At 39.8% G+C, this 22,264-nt stretch overlaps 1 protein-coding gene across 4 annotated transcripts in view; it reads right to left on the minus strand.

The window, feature by feature from the left end:
• Nucleotides 1-22,264, minus strand: part of SHPRH (SNF2 histone linker PHD RING helicase) — a 140,199-nt gene that overhangs the window by 35,970 nt on the left and 81,965 nt on the right. For all 4 annotated transcript variants that reach the window (XM_077813173.1, XM_077813171.1, XM_077813172.1 and 1 more), the window contains 8 exons: nt 18,851-18,958; nt 17,806-17,948; nt 14,457-14,630; nt 14,054-14,116; nt 12,123-12,348; nt 5,915-6,058; nt 4,780-4,881; nt 78-149 (listed from right to left, as the gene is read on the minus strand). In XM_077813173.1, coding sequence (XP_077669299.1) covers nt 78-149; nt 4,780-4,881; nt 5,915-6,058; nt 12,123-12,348; nt 14,054-14,116; nt 14,457-14,630; nt 17,806-17,948; nt 18,851-18,958 — 1,032 coding nt within the window. The remainder of the gene's footprint in view (nt 1-77; nt 150-4,779; nt 4,882-5,914; nt 6,059-12,122; nt 12,349-14,053; nt 14,117-14,456; nt 14,631-17,805; nt 17,949-18,850; nt 18,959-22,264) is intronic.

Genomic DNA, 22,264 nt, shown 5'->3' on the forward strand with positions numbered 1-22,264 from the left:
CTGAAATCTACTCTAAAAATGCTGAGAATTCTTAGTCTAGATCTGTAAAAGGGTGAATCAATGCCTGGATGTTTTACCTGTTTTCCCAGTTGGCGGGCACAAATTGGACAAGGTTCTGGATTAACTCCTCCAGTGGTCTTATCCTGAGACTATAAAGCATAAAAAAGCATAACAAAAGTTAATTGAAAAACAAAATTGAGTTACTCAGCATTTCAGATAATTAATTTGGCAACTGATCACAGTTCATTCTGAACTGATTTTAAAATTGCTTTTAAAGTTGCCAAATGTCTTTAATAATTCTGAGAGAAATAAAGCAAGTTCTTTTGCCCATGAATTACAGGAAGATAATCTGGTTTAGGGTCATTAAATAACACTGCTGTTTATGTCACTGTACTTTAAGTTGCACCTGCATTTCTACTAGAGTAATTTAGAAAAAAAATTAGTAAAACGATGTTCCACTGAAGACAGAATATTGTGGGAATTTTGCCCCACAACCTCCATTTTTTAAACCAGCTTTAATTTCTATTATAAAAGCACTGTTAGACCAGCCAAAAGATATCCTCAATAGGCTAAACATTCAAACTCCTTTAAAATAATGTTTTCTTGTATAATATCATATTTAATGCAATGGTCTGTTGACACACTAGGAAGGAAGTGACAGCAGAAAGCTGTTTGGTTTCTGAAAGTTTAAAATATGAACCTTTCTGATATTGTAACGTGTTTTCAGTCTGCTTGGATATCGAGAATTTTTATCTTTGTTTGTGCTAGTTTGCATTGTCCAAATTGCTCAGGTCAGTTGGCAGAAATAGGCAGGGTAAAGTTGATAAAAAGCTATGTTTATACAAAAGCTAACCTCCATTAGGCAATCTTCTGTCTTAAAGACATTGTACAAGCATCCCTAAGCATATTGGGTACAATTCTGACCCATCTTTATTAGAACACCTCCTCCATTAAGTAACTGATTTGTTTTGGTGGTTTAAAATAGGTTTCACTATATATATATATATATATATATATATATATGATACACATTTGGGTATTCCTTGGGTATTCCAGTCTAAGTTATACAGCCCAATGAACAAATTAGATAGCTTTGTAAAACTGTCATGCAAATTTACCAGTCCAGATATGAAATCTCCTCATCTGTTCATTATCATTATGACTGATGATAGTGAGAAAAAACTAAAGAGGTTTCACTCACCCATCTAAACGGGAAAATGTTATGCCTACTAAACATACAATGACACAAGGTCTGATTTTTCAGAACTGCTATGCATCTGCAGCTCCCAGTGATGTCAGTGACAACTGCTGGTGCTCATCATTGCTGAAAACCAAGTCATGTACCTTTAAAGCAGACTAAATTACCTATGCAAAATAATCACATTTTAAAAAAGATAATCTTTTACTCTGAGTTGCTGTATATTGTCCTGTTCTTCCCCTTATATATTTACATCTTCCCCTCTATTTACACCTTCATTTGCACTATTTAGAAAGCCCAAAATTGTTTTCTCCGCTTTTCCACTCCAACATTCAAACAATGGACTCTGTAGCCAAAAATAAAATCAGCAGTAGTTAAAAGCCAAATTATAGTGATACTGAAAAAATTAGTTACATTAAATTATGAATAATACCCTCACACACACTTTTAACCTCTTCAGGAGTACTGAAGGAGAGTCGGCTGGTAACCTCTGAAACAGTTAAAGTTTAACTATAAAGTTTGTGCGTCAAGTGTACAAAATCCCTCTATTTTTTCTACATACGTTTTCAAAGTTAATTCATAATCAAATCTATACCTGAATAATTTGGTATGTAGAAAAAGGAGAGCTAGGCATCACAAAAAGCTTTTAAATAATTCATAACTACTCAGGTAAATGCACTCATTTTGGCTGTGCAGTTAGACTAATAATGTAGAAGATGGAACTGAAAGCTTAAATACACTACCATAGCTGTAGATCACCAGTTTATGGACTCTTATTTAGAAGTGAAAATTTCATTTTTTATTAAGTGCCACTTACTTCAAATTCTGAAGTTTCCATAGTGTAGCTGCACACCCATTCAGACACTAAACTGCCACTTTTTCTTTTAAATCTCACACAGCAAGTCTCAGACATGAGACAATTTTTTTAAAATCAGTTTGGAACAAAATTTAAGTGTCTGTATGCAATAGACTGAGCCAAGTGGAATAATTTGGATTGTGATTAAGCTCCAGATTCCAACCTCCTCCAAAAGTACTAGGGTGTTTAGGATCAAAGTTCCAGTTTAGGCCCATCTGTAGCTATCAAGTTGTAAAAGCATAAAAAGAAAGTAGAAGCAAATGGTAAGGTTTGTACGTGCCTAGAGATGACAGATGACTGTTTTCCAAAATTAAAGCTTGTGGACTACCCCAATATTTAAGAAAGAGTGTCAAGTCAACAGACAGAGTAAAACCTAGGGCACTGTGGGCTTCTGAATGTTCCATAATACCTTGTGGTGTGTAGGGGTTCCAGGGAAGTGAAAGAGAAAGAAGGTATCTGGAAAGAGATAGATTCACCACAAGGATAGCTAGCAAGAATGGGCAGAGGTAGCTAGGAAATCAGTACCAGTAGACTGACTTATGTACCTGCTGTATTAATAGAATAGGTTCCATCAACAAGACAAGGACCTATTGGTTAAATCAACCTCTGTACCAGATGACTGGAGGATAGCTCATGTATCACTGATTTTTTAAAATGGCTCCAGAGGTGATAATCACAGTTACAGGCCAATAAGCCTAACTTCAGTACCAAAAAAATTGGTTGAAACTAGAGTAAAGAATAAAATTATCAGACACACAGATAAGCACAATATGTTGGTGAAGAGTCAACACAGCTTTTATAAAGGGAAAAAAATGCCTTACCAACCTATTAGAATTCTTTGAGGGGGTCAACAAGCATGGGTACAAGGGTGATCCAGTAGATACAGGGTATCTGTGCTTTCAGAAAACATTTGACAAGGTTCCTCACAAAAGTCTCTTAAGCGAAGTAATCAGTCAGGGGATAAGAGGGAAGGTCTGCTCATGGATCAGCAACTTGTTAAAGGATAGGAAACAAAGGGTAGGAATAAATGGTCATTTTTTACTTTGGAAAGACGTGAATAGCGAGGTCACCCAAGGATCTGTACCGGGACCTGTGCTCCTCAACATATTCATGAACAGTCTGGAAAAGGAGGTGAACAGAAAGGTGGTAAAATTTGCAGACGATAAAAAATTACTCAAGATAGTTAGGTCCAAAGCTAACGGTAAAGAATTACAAAGCGATCTCACTAAACTGAAGACTGGACAACAAGATGACAGATGAAATTCAGTTTTGATCCATGTAAAGTAATGAACATTGGAAAAAATAATCCCAAATATACATACAAAATGATGGAGTCTAAATTAGCTGTTACCACTCAAGAAAGATCTTGGAGTCATTGTGGATAGTTCTCTGAAAACATCCACTCAATGTGCAGTGATAGTTATAAAAGCTAACAGAGTGTTAGGAACCATTAGGAAAGGGATAGATATAATAAAATAGAAAATATCATAAAGACTATATAAATCCATGGTATGCCCACTCCTTCAATGCTATGTGCAGTTCTGGTCGCCCCATCTCAAAAAAGAGATATTAGAATGGTAAAAGGTACAGAGAAGGGCAACAAAAACTATTAGGGTATGGAAAAGCTTCTACATGAGCAGAGATTAAAAAGACTGGGACTATTCAATTTAGAAACAGATGACTAAGATATGGGTGCCGGAACAATTTGCATAGTGGGGGTGCTGAGACCCATTGAACCAAACTGGGTTCCTGTATATAATGGAAACCACTGCAAGCCACGGGATGCAGCAGCACCCCCAGCAACCCTAATTCCAGCATCTGTGGACTAAGGGGGGATATGAAAGAAGTCTGTAAAATCACCAATGCTATGGAGAAAATGAACAGGATATTATTTATCCCTGCACGTAACACAAGAACTAGAGGTCACCTGATGAAATGAACAGGCAGCAAGTTTAAAACAAACCAAAGGAAGTACATCTTCATACAATGCACAGTCAACCTGTGGATCTCATTGCCAATGGATGTTGTGAAGGCCAGAAACATAACTGGGTTCAAAAAAGAATTAGGTAAGTTCACAGAGGATAGACAAGCCATTAGCCGAGATGATCAGGGATGCAACCCCATGCTCTGGGTAGCCCAAAACTTCCATCTCTCAGAAGCTAGATTGGATGATGGAATGGATCACTCGAAATTTCTCTGCCCTTTTTATTCCCTGGCATGGGCCACCACCAGAAGACAGGATACTGGGCTAGATCAACCATAGGTCTGACCCAGTATGGCCTTTCTTATGTCCTTATCCAACACGGATTTGAATCCAGTATCACAACAGAAACCACTTAAGATGAAAGCAAGTTCTGTATATTTGTTATTACATAGTCTCAGGACACTTTAGTGTGTCTTTGGGAGATCATGAAAACATTAGAGAATCTTCATCCCATATTACAGCTTCAATTTCTACATTAAAGCGTCCTAATTATGCTTATATGAACATTTGCACTTATTTGAATTATATGGTTCAATAATATAATATATATAATTAGTTCAAGATCTGCATGAAAAGCAATTAGTGCACATGCTCAGCAAATGCTTTTTAAAAATTGTATCCAAACATTTCTGTAAAAAATATTTTTTTATAATGAAAAAACATTGACAGACTTCCTGTCCATTAGGACACTAGAGGGTGCTACTATATTGTAACATCGAACAAGGAACTGTATGACCTTACCTTCTCCAAATTAGTAAGATACAGGAGTTGGCCTAGTTTCTTCTGAAGCTGTGATTTGGCAACTGCCTTGTCATTCAAAAGTTTCACTCGATTTTGTTCTACCTGCAAAAACAGCATTCATTAAGTGTGTTGTACATATCACAGGGTGTTGTCTGAGAAGTTTCAAAATAAAGCTTAAAGGGATCATTAAAATAGTTGTAAAGTAGATAATTTATTATTTAGGAAATTAAACTATGCATTTAAACTTTTGAGACACAAGACAGTTAATTTCTTCATTTAAAAATGTCTCCAGGGTAGCAACTGAATGCACATTCCTCCTCTATATCTAGTAAGGGTGAGATAGGAGATAAATCCAAATTAATTTAGTTGTCATTTGCTTCACTTTCACTGCAAACAGCAGAAATTTAACACACCAAACTATTAACCTTTATCACCAAACCTCTGTAAAGTGAAATAGTCACACTATTTATTTTATTTAAAACATAAATGATCCTCTGGTCTATTGCTGGCATTGCAAATGCCTTTTGAACCTGAACAAGAATTTTTAAAATTTAATTTAAATGTTCACTATCTATGTTGTTTTACTTTATCTCTTTGCCCTTCATTTAGTCTGTTCAATAACAAGAGATATCACACTCACTTTGCTTTCTAGTCAATTTCATTTTCTACTTCTTATATATTAGCTCAAGCTTGCACTACTGGAGTAGTAAGGCTGAAGACCAATTAAGAAGTAGTTTTCTTTCAATTTTAAGTACACATTTTAAATAAAACCTAAATTTTGGATTTCAACTACCTGATAACATCCCTTTAAAATAGGGCTGAAAAATCCACTGAAGGAAAAGCAGAAACATACAACCCACAGCAGCCAGAAAACTGAGAGAAGGAGCAGAGTAGTGGGGAGACACATGCACTTATCACAGCAGCCAGGAGACTGAGGTACATGAAAAACTAGCAGAATACCCTCACCCACATAGTAACAACGAAGCTTTCGGAGATGAGGGAAGAACAGAGAAAGACGCCTGAGGGCTAGCATATTTTTATACTTTTATAGGACAACCTTAAAATACCAGTCCTTTTTTTGACTATTTTTCTCCTGAAAAACACAACTGCCCCTTCTTTGACTCAAATATTTTACCTCATGTGGTTCTATGATGTGAAGAACAGGGGGGCTAGGCTTTGGCTCATCAGGATGACGCACTCGGAGCCGTTCTGTAGCCATAGCAAGTTCATCGATAGCAGATACATGATCTCTCAGTACCATCCAATATTCATGAAGTAACTACAGGAAAAACCAAAATGAATTAGTAACAGAACTGTGGGCTGAGTCCCCTGTAAACTGCTGCTTCTTATTGTAAGTGGTACAGTCTCAACACGGACCTGAATCTTTTGAGAGAGGATTTCACAATTTTTTCTGAACAGAAAACTGTACAGGAACATAGGCATTAACTGCTCTCTTCCACCAATTCTTTATGTGTGGCTATGAATGAACTTAATTGACTTCTCACCTCTTTCTCCCCCACACAATTTCTCCAATGAGATACAACTACAAAAATCTATGTAACCAAAAATGTAGAGGTCAGCTGCCTCTGCTCGATTAAGCATACTCTCTGAATAAAAATGAGGGAAAATGAGAAAACTAGTAGCAATATTTGCAAAGCATAAAGTAGTAAGGCATAGCTTCTTAGATGAAGCATGAAATATTTTGTTCACTTGAGTGACAATACCAACTTTTAAAAAATGCTGATATGCAACGTTTGATCATTCTAGATAACAGAGGAACAGAAGAGGGTAAGAGAAAAAGACAGACACTGGGTTGTATTCACCTGAGGAAGAGCAAGTATTTCAAATATTAGTTACCTATTTTAAATATTTATAGAAAACCAACATATTGCAAATTGTCACACTTCCTGGAGTTCTCTCAAATCCCTCATTGATTATATTGTGACAAATTTAGATTTTTTTAGTCCTAAATCTTTTTGTTCTATGAATCTTTCCTCAACTTTTAATGATTTTATTCAAGAGTCCCTCTAGGACACTGTTGAGATCCTAGGAACTACCCCCCCCCTCAGTTTTTTCTGCTAAGATTCCTACCTTCTCTCAAGGCCAAATGTCATATATGAACACTGGTTTGCTACTGTAAGGATGTTCCTGAATGCTGGCCTGCTGGCACTGTTTTGTTCTTTGTTTTGAAATAAAAAAAAGCACCGAAGCATTAATTTTGGAGCCCACACCTTAACACCTACAAATGCAGAATTACTCTGCATGTAAAACTAGCATAAAGTTAGACAAATAAGTCAAATTTTGAGACTACTTCAACAAACAAGGAAAACAAGGGTGGCACCAGCCTCTTCCCAGTCAGGGGCTGAGGTGGGCCATAGCCCCATCTTGCCATAAAGCCCTGCCCCTCTCCTTGATCCTGTCTCTTCTCCTCCTCTACCCCCGAGGTCCCGCTCCCTGGCCAGGCTGGAAGCTGGCACCGGGCAGTGGTGAGAGCTGCCCAGGGAGCATGGGCCATTGCGGGAACCCCGGACTTTCCACCTGCCCGGGGCAGCGTGCCCCAGAGGGTGGGGACATGAGCCGGAGGCTGCTTTCAGGCATCCTGAAAGTGTACTGAGCTTGGGGTGACAGCCAGGATCTTCAGAGTTCTAATTCCAACTCTGTCTCCCCACCCAGGCTTATTTCAGTGCTGCTGCTGAAGGTGGGCCCCCAGCCAGCAGTTGCCGCTCTCTCTGCTCTGCCTTCAGAGCTGAGTGGCCAGAGAGTGGCAGCTGCCACAGGGTGGCTACAGGGGGGAAGCCCTCAGGAAAATCTGGGGGTGGCTATAACCCCCTTAAGCCCTCCCCAGCACCAACCCTGAAGGAAAATAAAATCAAAACAGGTTTTAAAAATAGGTAAAACACCAGCACAGTTTATAAGCCCATTCAGTGACAATTCAGATGCTTCCTTGGATCACATTACAAATACTCTTTCTTTCCAGTCACAGAGAATGCCACCAGCAAAGTCTTCTCTCATGAATCCCCTGGCTGTCATCAAGTTTATGTACGGAATGTTCATCTCGGCATACAGTTTTAGCAGAATAGTTGCATAAAAGCTCTGCAATTACTATTCACTAATAGAAAAGCATGCAGTTACTTTGGCTTTCTTCTCTAAGTGAGTGTTTAAGCAAGTTGAGTGTTTTGTCTACACTGGGCAAACCTTCACAATTTTAAATAAAGCTGTCAAGTACATTTCCCATTTTCCCACATACATTTCCCATTTCATCCTCGTCTGCAAAGAACTGGCACTGACAAAACATTTACATTTATATTGCATAAACAATGAATCCTAGAGCAAACTGACATTATTTGTCCTTTGCTTAAATGCAACAGCTATATTTCAGAGTAGGGTCAAAGAAGGTCTATTTAAGATCATTAGTCTAAAAAGTTAGTTCTAGATACATGAGGGTGTGACAGGGTCGGGCCAGATGGCTACAGGAGAGTGATAGAAGGCAAATATATTAGCCCCAGATTAAGCAGGTCCCTTTTCCCTGGGTAAGGTAACAGAACAATCAGGAACTTGCTGTAACCAATTAAGACAGGCAGGCTAATTAGGACACCTGGAGCCAATTAAGAAGCTGCTAGAATCAATTAAGACAGGCAGGCTAATCAGGGCACCTGGTTTAAAAAGGACCTCACTTCAGTCAGTGAGGGGCGCGCAAGGAGCTGAGAATGAGAGGGCGTGCTGCTGGAGGACTGAGGAGTACAAACGCTAGCTGACATCAGGAAGAAGGTCCTGTAGTGAGGATAAAGGCCATGGGGAAGTAGGCCAGGGACTTGTAGCTGTCAAAAGAAATATTGTAGACAGCTGTGATCCACAGGGCCCGGGGCTGGAACCCAGAGTAGAGGGCGGGCCCGGGTTCCCCCTTCTCCGCAACTCCCTATTGGATCAGATTTGTCCTAGACTGTGGGTCCTACCAGAGGGGAAGGTCCCTGGCCTGTCCCCCGACTCACTAGGTGGATCACCAGAGACTACGGGGATTGTTCTCCTTCCATTTCCCCATACTGGCCAGTGATGTGGTTAGCTGAGTGAATGGCAGGTTTGAGCCACTAGCAAAAGTGGCCAAACTGAGGGCTGCCATGAATCTCTGAGGCGAGCAAATCCACTAATAAGCACAGGACCCACCAAGGCGGAGGAGGAACTTTGTCACAAGGGCTACAATACATGTAGCAGTGCTCTCCCAGCTCAAAGTGGATTTGAGTAGCACAGTCAATTGAATCAATGTTGCCAGACCAGGACAGATGGAGTCACAAAAGTACTATTTACATTGTCATTGGCAATACTAGCCCTCTTTCTGTCTCCCAAAGCAATAGAACATGAAGATACCGTGCTGAATACAGTATAGAAAAAGCAAAGCAACAGAACATGAAGATATCAGTGTGCCATTGTTGTCAAGAAGGCCAATGGCATTTTGGGCTGTATAATTAGGGGCACTGCCGGCAGATCGAGGGACGTGATCGTTCCCCTCTATTCGACATTGGTGAGGCCTCATCTGGAGTACTGTGTCCAGTTTTGGGCCCCACACTACAAGAAGGATGTGGAAAAATTGGAAAGCATTCAGCGGAGGGCAACAAAAATGATTAGGGGACTGGAACACATGACTTATGAGGAGAGGCTGAGGGAACTGGGATTGTTTAGTCTGCAGAAGAGAAGAATGAGGGGGAATTTGATAGCTGCTTTCAACTACCTGAAAGGGGGTTCCAAAGAGGATGGATCTAGACATGGTTCTCAGTGGTAACAGATGACAGAACGAGGAGTAATGGTCTCAAGTTGCAGTAGGGGAGGTTTAGGTTGGATATTAGGAAAAACTTTTTCACTAGGAGGGTGGTGAAGCACTGGAATGCACTACCTAGGGAGGTGGTAGAAGCTCCTTCCTTAGAAGTTTTTAAGGTCAGGCTTGACAAAGCCCTGTCTGGGATGGTTTAGTTGGGGATTGGTCCTGCTTTGAGCAGGGGGTTGGACTAGATGACCTCCTGAGGTCCCTTCCAACCCTGATATTCTATGATTCTATGATACTATTTGTTCTCACAGCAGAAGAAACACACTAATGCAACAAATGAGCAGCTCATGTCAGGAATCTAGTTCTCTCTGTGCCAACTGCACTAAGTTCTGCACATATAATAGTGAAGCATGACACAGAACTATGGCCAAAATTTTCAAATTAATAAAAGTGGCCTGATCTTCAGAGAACAAGTGGGATTTACAGGGTGCTCAATATCTCTGAAAATCAGGTGCTTAAATATTGTTTTAGATGCCTGAGAGCTTGTGTACAGTTTCTGCAGTGTCACAGAGTAAGATGGCTCTCTGAAGTAGTCGTGAGTTCAGTCTCACCTGTGATTAGTTTACCTCTGAGTCAATGGGTCATATGATGGGAACATATGACTAGGAACTTGTCCTGCTGGGGAATATAAGGGCAGCCTGGCTTCAGTCAGTGAGAGTTTGGGGATCACGCTGGGAAGAAGTGGGTGAAAACTCTCCAGAACTATAAGGCAGAAGGCCTGGGAGAGAGATCAACAGGAAGCAGGAATCTGCTGAAAGAGAAGCTCCGGCTAAGGGGGCTGCAAATAAGTCATCATCTTAGAGTATACGCAATGTGCCTCAGGTGGCACATGACCAGGATTCATCACCAAATTTGGTTGGATCCTTAGCTTCCCTGGCCTGGGTCAGGTACTGACGGAAAGTGCGACATGAATGATGAGCCATGCCCCCCTGCAAAGCAGTGAAACTCGTGGGAAGATTATAAGGAAGGTTGATGTTCTGCTCAGGACACCCAGAACTTTAGGTCACTGTGTTACCCCTCTGCCTCAGCAAGTGAGAGCTTTGCTGTTAAGTTGTGTGTCAGTTCCCTGACACTCCAGCCTGTCAGTCTTGCCAGCAAATTCCTTGAGACTTTGCCAGTCTAAAACTTGCCTTGCAGGTAACAATAAGTAAATCCCAGTTCCCGAATTCCCCAGAGCGTCTCTCTGCAGTGTCCAGTCCACCCCCCTGTGACACTCAAAATAGCATGCATATTAGCTGAAGACTTACATTTTAACACAGAGCACTGAGATGGGTTTGTAATAAAACAAGAATAAGTTTATTAATGAAGAATAGAGATTTAAGTCATGCTAAGCCAGAGAAAGAGACACAGGTATGGTTAACAAAACATGCTTTCTAGTGACTAAAAGTTAATTTTAGAAAATTACAATTGTTGCCTACCCTAAACAGTTTTTTTTTTTTTTACACTTACATCCTATTACCAGCATCTCTAGCTCTCCAACATAGGGGATCAAACTTTCACAGGCACAGAGGGTGTTGTACCCTATGTTGCCTAAGTGATGGATCACTAAAATGTCTTTTTGTTCCCCTTATATTACCCAAACTCCATTGTCTCAGTCTTAAGAGCCAAGAAGGCTTCCTGGGGTGCAGATTCTGACCCCTCGGTGAGCTCACTAAGCTCCTTCCTCGATTGCTTGTTACTTTGTTTACCTTATATGTATATATACCTTCATTGTCCTCAGTCTGTAATCAAGCTAGTCAGACAGGGGAACCACATCCGATGTACACACTGCCTCCCAAACACATTTTAGGAACATATTTCCAGTACACACAAATAAAAGTCTTTGTACACAACCCGTACACAGACCATGCAATGATTTTCAGGACCAGCATGTCACCAGTTTAGATACGATTTCTTACCTGACACCTTTTAGATACATATTATGACAACATTGTGTTGGGGGTAATGATATGGTAATTGTGTTGGGGGTAATGATAGGTCAGGCCTGATATGTATTACAGTATAGTTAACCTTTGCCAATGGGCATGAAGGGGCTCCCAGAGTCACAGAAGGTGAAGCTGTGGTAAAGGATTTTTGAGTCTAGAGGGAGGGCTAAATGCATGCTGAAGCCTGTTATAAACCAAAAGAACTAAATGAGCCCAGGGGCGAGTGCTGTATGGTTTTGTTATTTTACAATAATAAATTATCCCCAAAAGGGGAACAGTACTGTGAAAACACCAGGTGTGGTGGTTTAACTGATATGAGACAAAAGGTAAATTGAGGCATTGGATGGGCCAGACATCTGATTTGGTGAGCCCTACTAAATACAGAACAATGAGATTAACTGGTTTAGTCTGCAGTGGATGCAATTATACTGGTATAGAAGTGTGTATACCAGTTTAGCTTGCTTTGGTAAATGTTAAATCTGTGCAAAAGCTACAAGTAGACAAGTCCTAACTTTAGGCATCTAGATTGAAAATTTTGGCTTATATTCATGTTACATATAATACACTACTGCAATGTTTCTTCAGAATCTTATGTGTTGTACCTTGTACTCCTTCTTCCATGCTTCAAAGAGTTCCAGAAATATATTCCCTTCTTCAATTAGTCTAACATCCATTCGGTGAGCTTTGGCAAAAGACAGTATGGCTTTTAGGGAGCGCTCTGTCTCACTTGCGGCCCATAGTCCTCGACTTGTGGTGGGCAAACGGTCATCAACCAGCCCATCTTCATCTTCTATCATCTCTTCAAAGATAGCCATCTGGCCTTTCACACTTTAAATACACCAAAGCATAACACTTGTCACTAGCTTCTCAAGATATATACATATCTTACATATACATATATTGCTATATTTACATTTATATATACACACACATTTGCTATATTTAAGCTATATACATTCCTTACATATATACATATATATACACACCGCTATATTTAACTACCATGTTGGCTATTTGTGAACCCCAAAACATGGCCACATTGACAATCAGGAGATATTAACAAGGCAAAATAAAAATAATCATCCAGACCAAACAAATTTAAGCAGCCTGTGGTTCTAGTCACATTCTGGTTAACATCAAGTCTTATGCTTCTGGTTTAGAACATATTCATAATTTAAAATAGGGAAAAAACAGCTTTGGTTTGTGAGTCTGCTTTTAAACTATGGTTATCCCACAGTCCCTTGAAAGCAGCATGTTAGATACTGGTAGCATGAATACTATGCAGGGCGCCTTGTCAGCTATGCACTCAATACTAGCTCTTGCAAAGCCTTAGACATCATACTTTTAGAGTGGTTATTAAGGACACTGGAGGTATCAAGTGTAAAAAAAATAAATATTTTTTTAAATAGCACTTCTGTATATTTAACTTGTCCCTGGACTGACAGCAAAGAGATGCAGAGGAGGAACCTTGGCTCAAAGTCTACTACCCCAAAAGAGAATCTTTGAAACCCAACAGCTCCCAACTCCCTTCCCTACCAAACTGACCATGGATGAGTGTACATTAATATGCGCCCTCACCAGCCCAAAAAAAACTCAGTGCCATGCCAAAGCCTATTTCAGGCCCTTCAGTCAGGGCAGTTTATTAACTCACACACAAACTCAAAAAACAAAACTATTCCCTGACCCTAGCAAGTGGCAAGGAGCCCGGAGGCCCCTCTCTTTCTATCTCTCATTCCTCTCTGGCAAAACAAAAAACACACCACACCCTTTCTTTAAAGCCGTCTTGAATCATGGGATGGGGGTTTCATCAGTTAGGAGCACAAATTCCATTGACTTCCAATGGGACTTGTACGTCTAACTCATTTTAGTGCTTTTGAAAATCCCTTCCACCAACCCCAAACTCTCTGTATTCCCCCTCTCCCACTGGGCATTTGAGATTTACAACATTTTTGAATGTGGAGGCAACATGACCTAGTGTACTGAGCTTGGGCATGACAGCCAGGATCTTCAGAGTTCTAATTCCAGCTCTGCCACTGACACACTCTCTCTCTCTCTGGGCACTTCATAACTATTACCATAATGATTATCATCATCAGATTGTACTCTTACTTAGAGGAAATGAAAAGCCACCAACAGCCATGTTCTCTGAGGACTTCTGACTTGCATACATACACAAGAGCATTTGCCCATACAGACTGTGTAGCTGAACATATAGTTACAAAATCTGCACATTAAGAAGCTGGGAACATTTTGAAAGTTTAGCTCTGTGATCTTTCAAATCATAAACCCCTAATGAGAAAACTACACTTATTTGTTCATTTTACAAAAGTGTGTCTTTTTAAATGAAACATGCATAAAAAAGTGACACTGCCTATAAACATTGACACTGACTCTCTTTGTAAGAATATGCTGAAATAGTTTCCTCCTAAAACAAGTGTTTTAGACAACTTAAGATGTTTATATTTTAAACTTTAACTTCCAAAACAAAATTTTCCTTGAATCACAAAAATAAGAATTAAAACTAAGTACTTACGTATGGGAGAACAGCTTTGACTCATATTCTGTGAACAGCTCATCAGCCTTACAGAAGACACAACTAGAATACAAGAGATTGAAAAGAGAGCATTTAAAACTTTGTCAACCAACCTAATTCCTAAGAAATGCCCAGAATTCTCTCTGTTCTGATGAATGAAACTATTATTTAAAAAAAATAAGCTCATTAAATTTTCAGTGAAAAAAATAGGAGATCTCCATTTTTTTTAATTAATGTAGGGCCGGATCCTGTAAACTAGATCCATGCAGACATAAGGGTTTGTTTGCATGGATCTCATTTAAAATGGGAGATTTAATATTTCAATTTAATTTTTCTTCCTCTTATTCCAAAAGAAGATGGACTTCTCAGTACGCCTCCTACAAAAACAACATTTTTGACATACTTGTTCAAAGGAAGTCTAACGGGCCGCAGATGGCAGAGAGTGGCTGCTTCAATAACCTTCTTAGAGGGAGGACCTTCTAGATTTTTCACAGCTTCTCTTACAAGCTTCTGGAACTTCTTCACCTCCTCCATTTGAGTTGTGAGCAGGTACTGAAGGCCTCTACAGTCACGGAACCTGACCAACATCAAAAACACATAATAGCACACCAAGTCAAAACCCAATTCAATATTTTCACAAAGAAGAGAAACAAATAAATGGCAGTATGCAGTGAAACTTCTTAAGACCCAGTCCTGAAGTGTAATGCTCACTATCATGAACAGTCCCCACTGAAGTCAGTGACATAAAATGGCTCAGATTTTAGAAATGGGGAAACAGCACATACCATCTTGGTCACTGTCTCAAATGTGGTCAAGGTCAGTAGTGCCTGAAAATATTTACTATCTGATTTGTGTTTGGTGGCCAGGGAGTAATGAGTTTGGTGGTCTCAGTCCAGTTCACAGTGGAGACACATACATAAAACCGCACACCAAACATTTGTTACTCTAGATCGCAAAGGCAAAATACCGAACAGGCATGAAGATGAACCATCTATTCAAACACCTGGGTATCTCTCTTGATCAGGTGCACAGCCTGCTGCCAGTGCAATACAAGGGAAGTGAACTGTTGCTGCCCATGCTGTAATTGTTCTTTGGGTACGCTGCTTTGGATGCCAGAACACTGCTCAACTTGGCATCCTTAAAAGTACTTACAGTAGAAACTCAGAGTTACAAACATCTTGGGAATGGGGGTTGTTCAAAACTCTGAAATGTTCATAACTCAGATGTTATGGTTGCTCTTTCAAAAGTTTACAATTGAACATTGACTTAATACAGCTTTGAAATTTTACTATGCAGAAGAAAAATGCTGCTTTTAACCATCTTAATTTAAATGAAACAAGCACAGAAACAGTTTCCTTACCTTGTCAAATCTTTTTTTAGTAGTTTACATTTAACACAATACTGTGCTGCACAGTATTTGCCTTTTTGTGTGTGTCTCTGCTGCCTGAGTGCATACTTCCAGTTCCAAATGAAGCGTTTAGCTGACCAGTCAGTTTGTAACTCTGGTGTTCATAACTCTGCGGTTCTACTGTGTGTGTATATATATATATTTTTCTAAATAGATTACTTCTCTCTCTTAGGGAAAATCTGATCCAAAACATTCCAAAACTACAATGAGCCAAGTTAGAGAAGGATAAGTTCATCTGCGTAAAGCTGAGCAAAGTTAGAAAATGGGTAGCTGTTTAAATGATCAAGTTAAGCAATACTTAGGGCTAATTCGGAATTCTGCAACTAAATAAAACCCACATATGGGAGAGCTAACCAATTACCAACAGGGTATTTTGGAAACACATGGGTAGCATTTAAGTTTGAGTTAATATAACAACCTGAGCTGCCTAGTGTCCCAAAAGAGAGAAATCCCACTTTGTATCTTGGGTCAGTCAACTCCACTACTCAGCTATTAGATAGCACTTGCAGCTTTCATCATTGCATTTTTAAAAATAATAATAAAAATATTTGAGCTCTTCTGGAATATTTTTATTTCAAATCTTAAAGTACTTTACAAAGGAGTACCAAGTATCATCCCCCATTTTACAAATGCGGAAATTGAGGCACCGAAAGAAAAGTTACTTGCCCAAGGTCACAGCTTGTCAGTGATAGAACTAAGAAGACAGTCAAGGTTTTTCTGACTAGCCCATTTTAAGTGAAGAACTATTTCCTCTTTCAATATACATAGTGGCAAGTATAGCTTGCCATAAATTTTCCAATGAAATTTAGTTTAGTCTGGGAAAGTGAAATATTTCAATGAGTCTACCACAGATTCAACAAAAACTTTCGTTGAAACACAGCAGTGCACTCGGGAACTCTGCCTGGCTCCCCCACAGCTCCGTGGGATGGGGAGGCCAGCAGTGCTTGGCCTCTCTGTCTCCCGATAGTTGGGCTGGAAGGCTCTTGTCAAATTCACCTGTGAAATTGTTCAAAGCCTTCCCAGAGGCAAAGCCAGGAAGCTGAAAAAATCTTTAGGTTCAAGAAAAATTCTGTTTTGGGAAACTCCCTGTGAAAACGTTCACATTTTTGATGTTTTGATGTTTGATGTTCCACATTTTTTGGTGGAAAGGGAATCATCCTTTTTGGCAAGCTCTAATGGCAACCACACACACACACACAAACATCTGTAATAGTCTTCACCCAGCTATGTTGAACAGCGGCATTTAGAGAAACCCTTGGTCTCAAATGATTGCTCACAATAAGATGGGTCTTCCATGAGCGATGTGTGGAATTTCTTTGTCTTCCTTCTCAACACAACTCTGAGTACGGAAAAAGAAAAGCTATAAAAAGTAAAAATTCTTTTTTTTTTTTTTTTTTTTAACAATACTTCAGTGGAATTAAAAGTCAAGCATGTTATTAGGTGCTTTGCTGTATCAGTACTCAGCATCTTGCAGGATCAAGTCTTATGACTAAACTCTTCAAAGTAAGGGTACCGTTTTTCCCTTGTGTGTGAAGAACTATCTTTGTTTATAGCAATGTAGAGTAAATAAACAGAAATTTTCCTATAAGGGATTCACATTTCAATTTTTTTTTTTTTTTTAAAAAGGCAACTACTTACACTTCATGTTCCTGTATCTGAAGCCAGACTGTTTACAAGTACAGTAAATGCTAGTCACTCATCTATAGACCACTTTACAGGACAAACATATGAATCTGTAATTTATTGCTCCATGAGCTGGGAGTACTCTTGAACTTGGGACTTATGGTATTTGTGAAAAGGATGATGCTGGTGGGGAGAAAGTAACTAGTGACAATTCTAACAGAAGAAGTAGTACTGATGGTCTCCAGTGGGAAACCCATCCAGAACTTGTTAACCAGAAAATGGTATCTCAAGAATGGGAAGCTGCAAAGCGGGAAATGGATAGACCCCAATAAGGGTCCAAACTGATGCAACTGAATCCCTAGAGGAACAACATTAATTGCAAGTCCGTTTGTTTTAGAGAACATTAACTCCCAATGCAATTAACTCCAACATTGAATTATTTTGCTCAGCAGTTGCATGAACACAGAAAATTAAAAAAAAACATAGTAGATTACACAAAGGAGAACATTTTAATGAATACTTGTCTGGGGGAAAACCGAAGGCATCTCTCTTTTGAAGTTTTATATATTTAGTATCTCCTTTTTGAAGTGAGTTTTTAAACTTAATTGCAGTGCAGATGTTCTGAACACAAGTGCCTGGCACTTAATTGCATCTGCTAGCACAAATTGATTAGAAGACTTGAGCAGAGTTAAGTGTATTTTGTAGTTAGTTATTCTCTTACTTGTCTGCCATGGAGAGTTTATTAGTTTGCTGTTTGTAGTTACTGGTTATCTCATTTTGCACACGCTGAACAAGCTCCTCATCAATGGCATATTGTATTGCTGTCTGGATCACGTCCAACCACCAAAGCGACCCAGAATGTATCTGTATGCAAGAGAGATTTATTCATGAACACTCACAACAAGTAAATGCTTTGCATGCTGTGGTAGGAGCCTTTTTTTCTCTCTGAATCATATTCTGCCTGGACTGGTAAAATCTACTGGAAGTAGCCAAGAGATGAAGATGCAGTTGGAAAAGCCCACCTCTGCCCTCAAATATATCCATCATAACTAGCTGGTACTTCCTTTTAAATTTCAATTACTTCAATATCGTTAAATTGCTTACATAAGGTAGATGTAGGATATCTATGCAAGAGAAGAAAATCATCTTTTATTATTTAATCCTCTATGTCTTTATTTATTGTAATATAGTATAGCCGAATCTGCATTTCAGCTCAAGCCTTCATCAGTATATCTTTCTTTTACACCTTTCCTCATCAGGTATGTTGTCAGAGTGAATTAATGCTGTTGAAATATACTTGCCTGGAAGAACAGTTCCTTAGGAAGGAACAGAGGCCTCACCTGATGCAGAGTTTTTTAAATATAGAAACATAGTATCTTCTAGGCCAGTATGGTATTATTCTTATATCTTGATTCTTAGCCTAAATTTGAAGAGGCGAGTGTGTATGTGTGTAACATGATACAATGGAAAAACCATAAAGCAGTTGCTTTATCATCATTTTCTCACTATTACCTTGTGTTCCTCCTATCTGCTTGTTGTGTCCATTTGTTGTAGCTCATCAAATACTAAAAATGTGAGCTCTTTGGAGGCAGGAACCATCTTTTTGTTATGTGTTTGTGCTGTGATCAGCACAATGCGGTTCCATTCTGATCAGGGCTTCGAGGTGCTACCACATTACAAATATTAAATAATATTTTGAATCTAGGACACCCAGGTTAAAAAGTAATTAGTAAATCAAAAATCATAAGCCAAAGAGAGGCACCTGCCTTTCTCTGGAGCTCACGAATGGTTTGTAGCGCTGGTTGCAAGGCCTGATGAGCTTCTGAAACTTCTGCATTGGATTTACTCATATAATGTTGTCGAAGTTGTTCAGCCTATATGCACATAAGAGTTTAAAATATGCATCAGTCATTTATATTTACAAGGAATAATTAAACATAGAAAAGCTCTCAGCTACTGTCTTGCATTAGTCCAAGAGTGTGGTTGGTTACTCAAGGTCTGTATTTGCTTCCCTGCAAATTCAATTCTTTAAAAGAGCTTGAAATGCATGAGATTATAAATATGAGAACAGTACAGTTGTGACAAACTGTAGGCAGGAAGGAGGTTGACTACCATTTTTCCTTCTCCAAATAGAAGATAAATAAATTAAATACATTAAAACTATATTACTGTGATGAAAAATGACTTTAGCTAAATTCAAAAAAGCCAAGGAATTCTGAATTAAACCTTTCTCTCTGTATCCTTTCAGCCATTCTGTTGTGCCTACACAGCAGTAGCTGTTGCTGAGTCAGAGAACAGCAATTTATTTTATACTTTACCTGAACATCACACCTAACTGCAACATAGTGAGTAAAGACATTTTTAGGCCAAAAAAAAGTTAAGAAAAATGCATATCTGGGTTGTCCACATCATTTCAGGAAATTGTCTTGGTCAGAAAAAAAACAACTTAAAAAAACTGGAAAAAATCAAAACATTTCATTGACATTTTCAAAATGTTTTGATTCAAAACTCATTTTCATTTTGAAATTTCCATCAACTTTATTAAAGACATATAAAAAACTCCAAATGCAATCTAAATGTTTTTGTTTGATCTGAAACTAATCTGTTCCACCTTGCATTTAGCAGTGATACTCGGAGTACCTTTCCCAGATTTGAAAAGCTCTGTGTGGGTCGAAAGCTCGAAACAGAAGTTGGTCCAGTAAAGATATTACCTCTCCCACCTTTTGTCTCTGCTATTTTTAGGCAAATCAGATGATGAACTTCTTATTTTTGATACAAAGCACTTCTATGAACAAAAATTCATTGTGGTATTGGCACCAGTTTGGCAATATGTTTCTGTCAGGTTACCAAGTAGATTACTGGCATGTGTTTTCACAAATAAATAGTCAAAATCTATAGTACCTCACAGCACAATTTTGGTGAGTTAGATTTTTGTCTTTATTTTCTGCATTTTGGTGTTGGTTAAGTTTCACTTCACTTTTCTATTATTATGGAATTATCATCATCATTGGTATGGATGGAGCTTACTCACTGAAACTAGAAATGTTTCAGAGTAGCAGCCATGTTAGTCTGTGTTTGCAAAAAGAAAAGGAGTACTAGTGGCACCTTAGAGACTAACCAATTTATTTGAGCATAAGCTTAAGTGAGCTGTAGCTCACGAAAGCTTATGCTCAAATAAATTGGTTAGTCTCTAAGGTGCCACTAGTACTCCTTTTCTTTTTGTGAAACTAGAGAGAGGCTCATGGGGGTGGTCAAGAGCACTTTATTGAAAGAGGACAAAGAAGAAGAATCTCAATTTTTTTCTTTAAAAATGAGAGCTAAGTTTCCAGTCCTTTTCCTTGTGACAATAACAAAAAAGATAAAATGATGTAAACCAATTGCTAGGGGTTGAAAGAAACAAGCAACTGGGCTGCTACAGTCCAACTTCCTCCCTGACAGTGCTTGCCTGGCCCCAACCTTAGTATGAAGAGTTCTTAATGTGAGGGAACCTGATTCTGCTCTCTCACACTATGGTAATCAAGAGTGAAGTCAATGAAGGGAGGGACACTGGTATAAATGGAAGGAGGATCAGGCCTCTGAAGTCCTATTCCCCAAATCTCCAATACCTATCCCCTTTCCGCTAAGTCCCCTTACCAGCCACAGAAAACCTGTTCTTCTGGCTCCCCGCATTCCTCATACAAGCTAGGGGAGATTGATGCCATCCTGATCCTCCCACACCAGCTAGGACAGTGATTTTCAAACTTTTTTCTGGCGACCCAGTTGAAGAAAATTGTTGATGCCTGCGACCCAATGGAGCTGGGGATGAGGGGTTTGGGGTCTGAGAGGGGCTCAGGGCTGAAGCAGAGGGTTGGAGTGCAGGGGTGAGGGCTGTGGAGTGCAGGAGGGGGCCAGTGCTCTGGGCTCGGTGTGCAGACTCTGGGGTGGGGCTGGGAATGAGGGGTTTAGGAATGGGCTCCTGGTTTGGTGGGGGGCTCAGGGCTGGAGCAGGAGACTGGGGCACGGGGTTGGGGTGTGGGCTTACCTCAGGCAGTTCCCAGTCAGTGGCACAGCAGGGGGTGCTAAGGCAGGCTTCCTGCCTGTCCTGGCACCGCAGACTGTGCTGCACTCCGGAAGCGACCAGCAGCAGGTCTGGTGACTCCACGCAGCTCTTGCCTATAGACACTGCCCCCTCAGCTCCCATTGGCTGGGAACCACCTGAGATAAGCCTGCGCCCCAATTCCCTGGAACCAACCAATGGGACTGTGGAGCCGGTGCTCATGGTGGCGGCAGCATGCAGAGCCCCATGGTGCCCCCGCCTAGGAACCAGACCTACTCCTGGCCACTTCTGGGGCGTAGCGCGGTGTCAGAACAAGTAGGGACTAGATTTGCCTTAGCCAGGCAGCACCGTCAACAGGACTTTTAACAGCTCGGTCGGCGGTGCTGACCAGAGCCACCGCGACCCAGTGCCTTACATTCCATGACCCAGTAATGGATCACAGTTTGAAAACCACTAAGCTAGGAGACTACTAGCAGTAAGGGAGACTTTCCCACATAAAATATTAAAAAGGGATTCTGTCCCAATCACCTACTGAGCCCATCACCAGAGAGCCTCTGGCCTGATCACTCCACAATCAGAGATGACAAGACAACCCACCTACCACTACTTTTGTTGCTATGAGGAACAGCTGGACAGGTAAGGAAGGCATGTAGGAGCCTACACAAAAGTACATAGATGGATAGAAATTAGTCAGAGTGGGGTGAGGAGCAGAATATGGAACTGATGGAATTTGGGTGAAGTGGAGTAGAAACGACCTCCCATATATCATCTCTGATTGAGGCAGAAATTTTGAGGGCACCCTGTTAAAATTTTGACAGCACATCATGGAATTTAGCAGCATCCATAAGAACAGTTTAAGACCAACTTATGCCCAAAATATGTATATTTTAATCCCCTCAAAAAGAAAATTGAGTAGATTTGCTCAAATTATTGGCATGTATATCTTATAAAAAGGGTAATAAAGCACTATGATTGCGCTGTGATACAAGAGAAAAAGACGAAAAGAGAACGGTAAAGCATTTTCTCTAGTTCTAGAAGGGAAGCAAGGAAAAGGAAGCTAAATATGCACTACTGAGAAAGTAACAAAGCAGAGTCTAAATTGGTGGTAGGTGAACAAAGATATGGGCTAGCCATCAAAGACTTT

This window comes from Eretmochelys imbricata, chromosome 3, assembly GCF_965152235.1.
Source record: "Eretmochelys imbricata isolate rEreImb1 chromosome 3, rEreImb1.hap1, whole genome shotgun sequence".
Lineage (NCBI taxonomy): Eukaryota > Metazoa > Chordata > Testudines > Cheloniidae > Eretmochelys > Eretmochelys imbricata.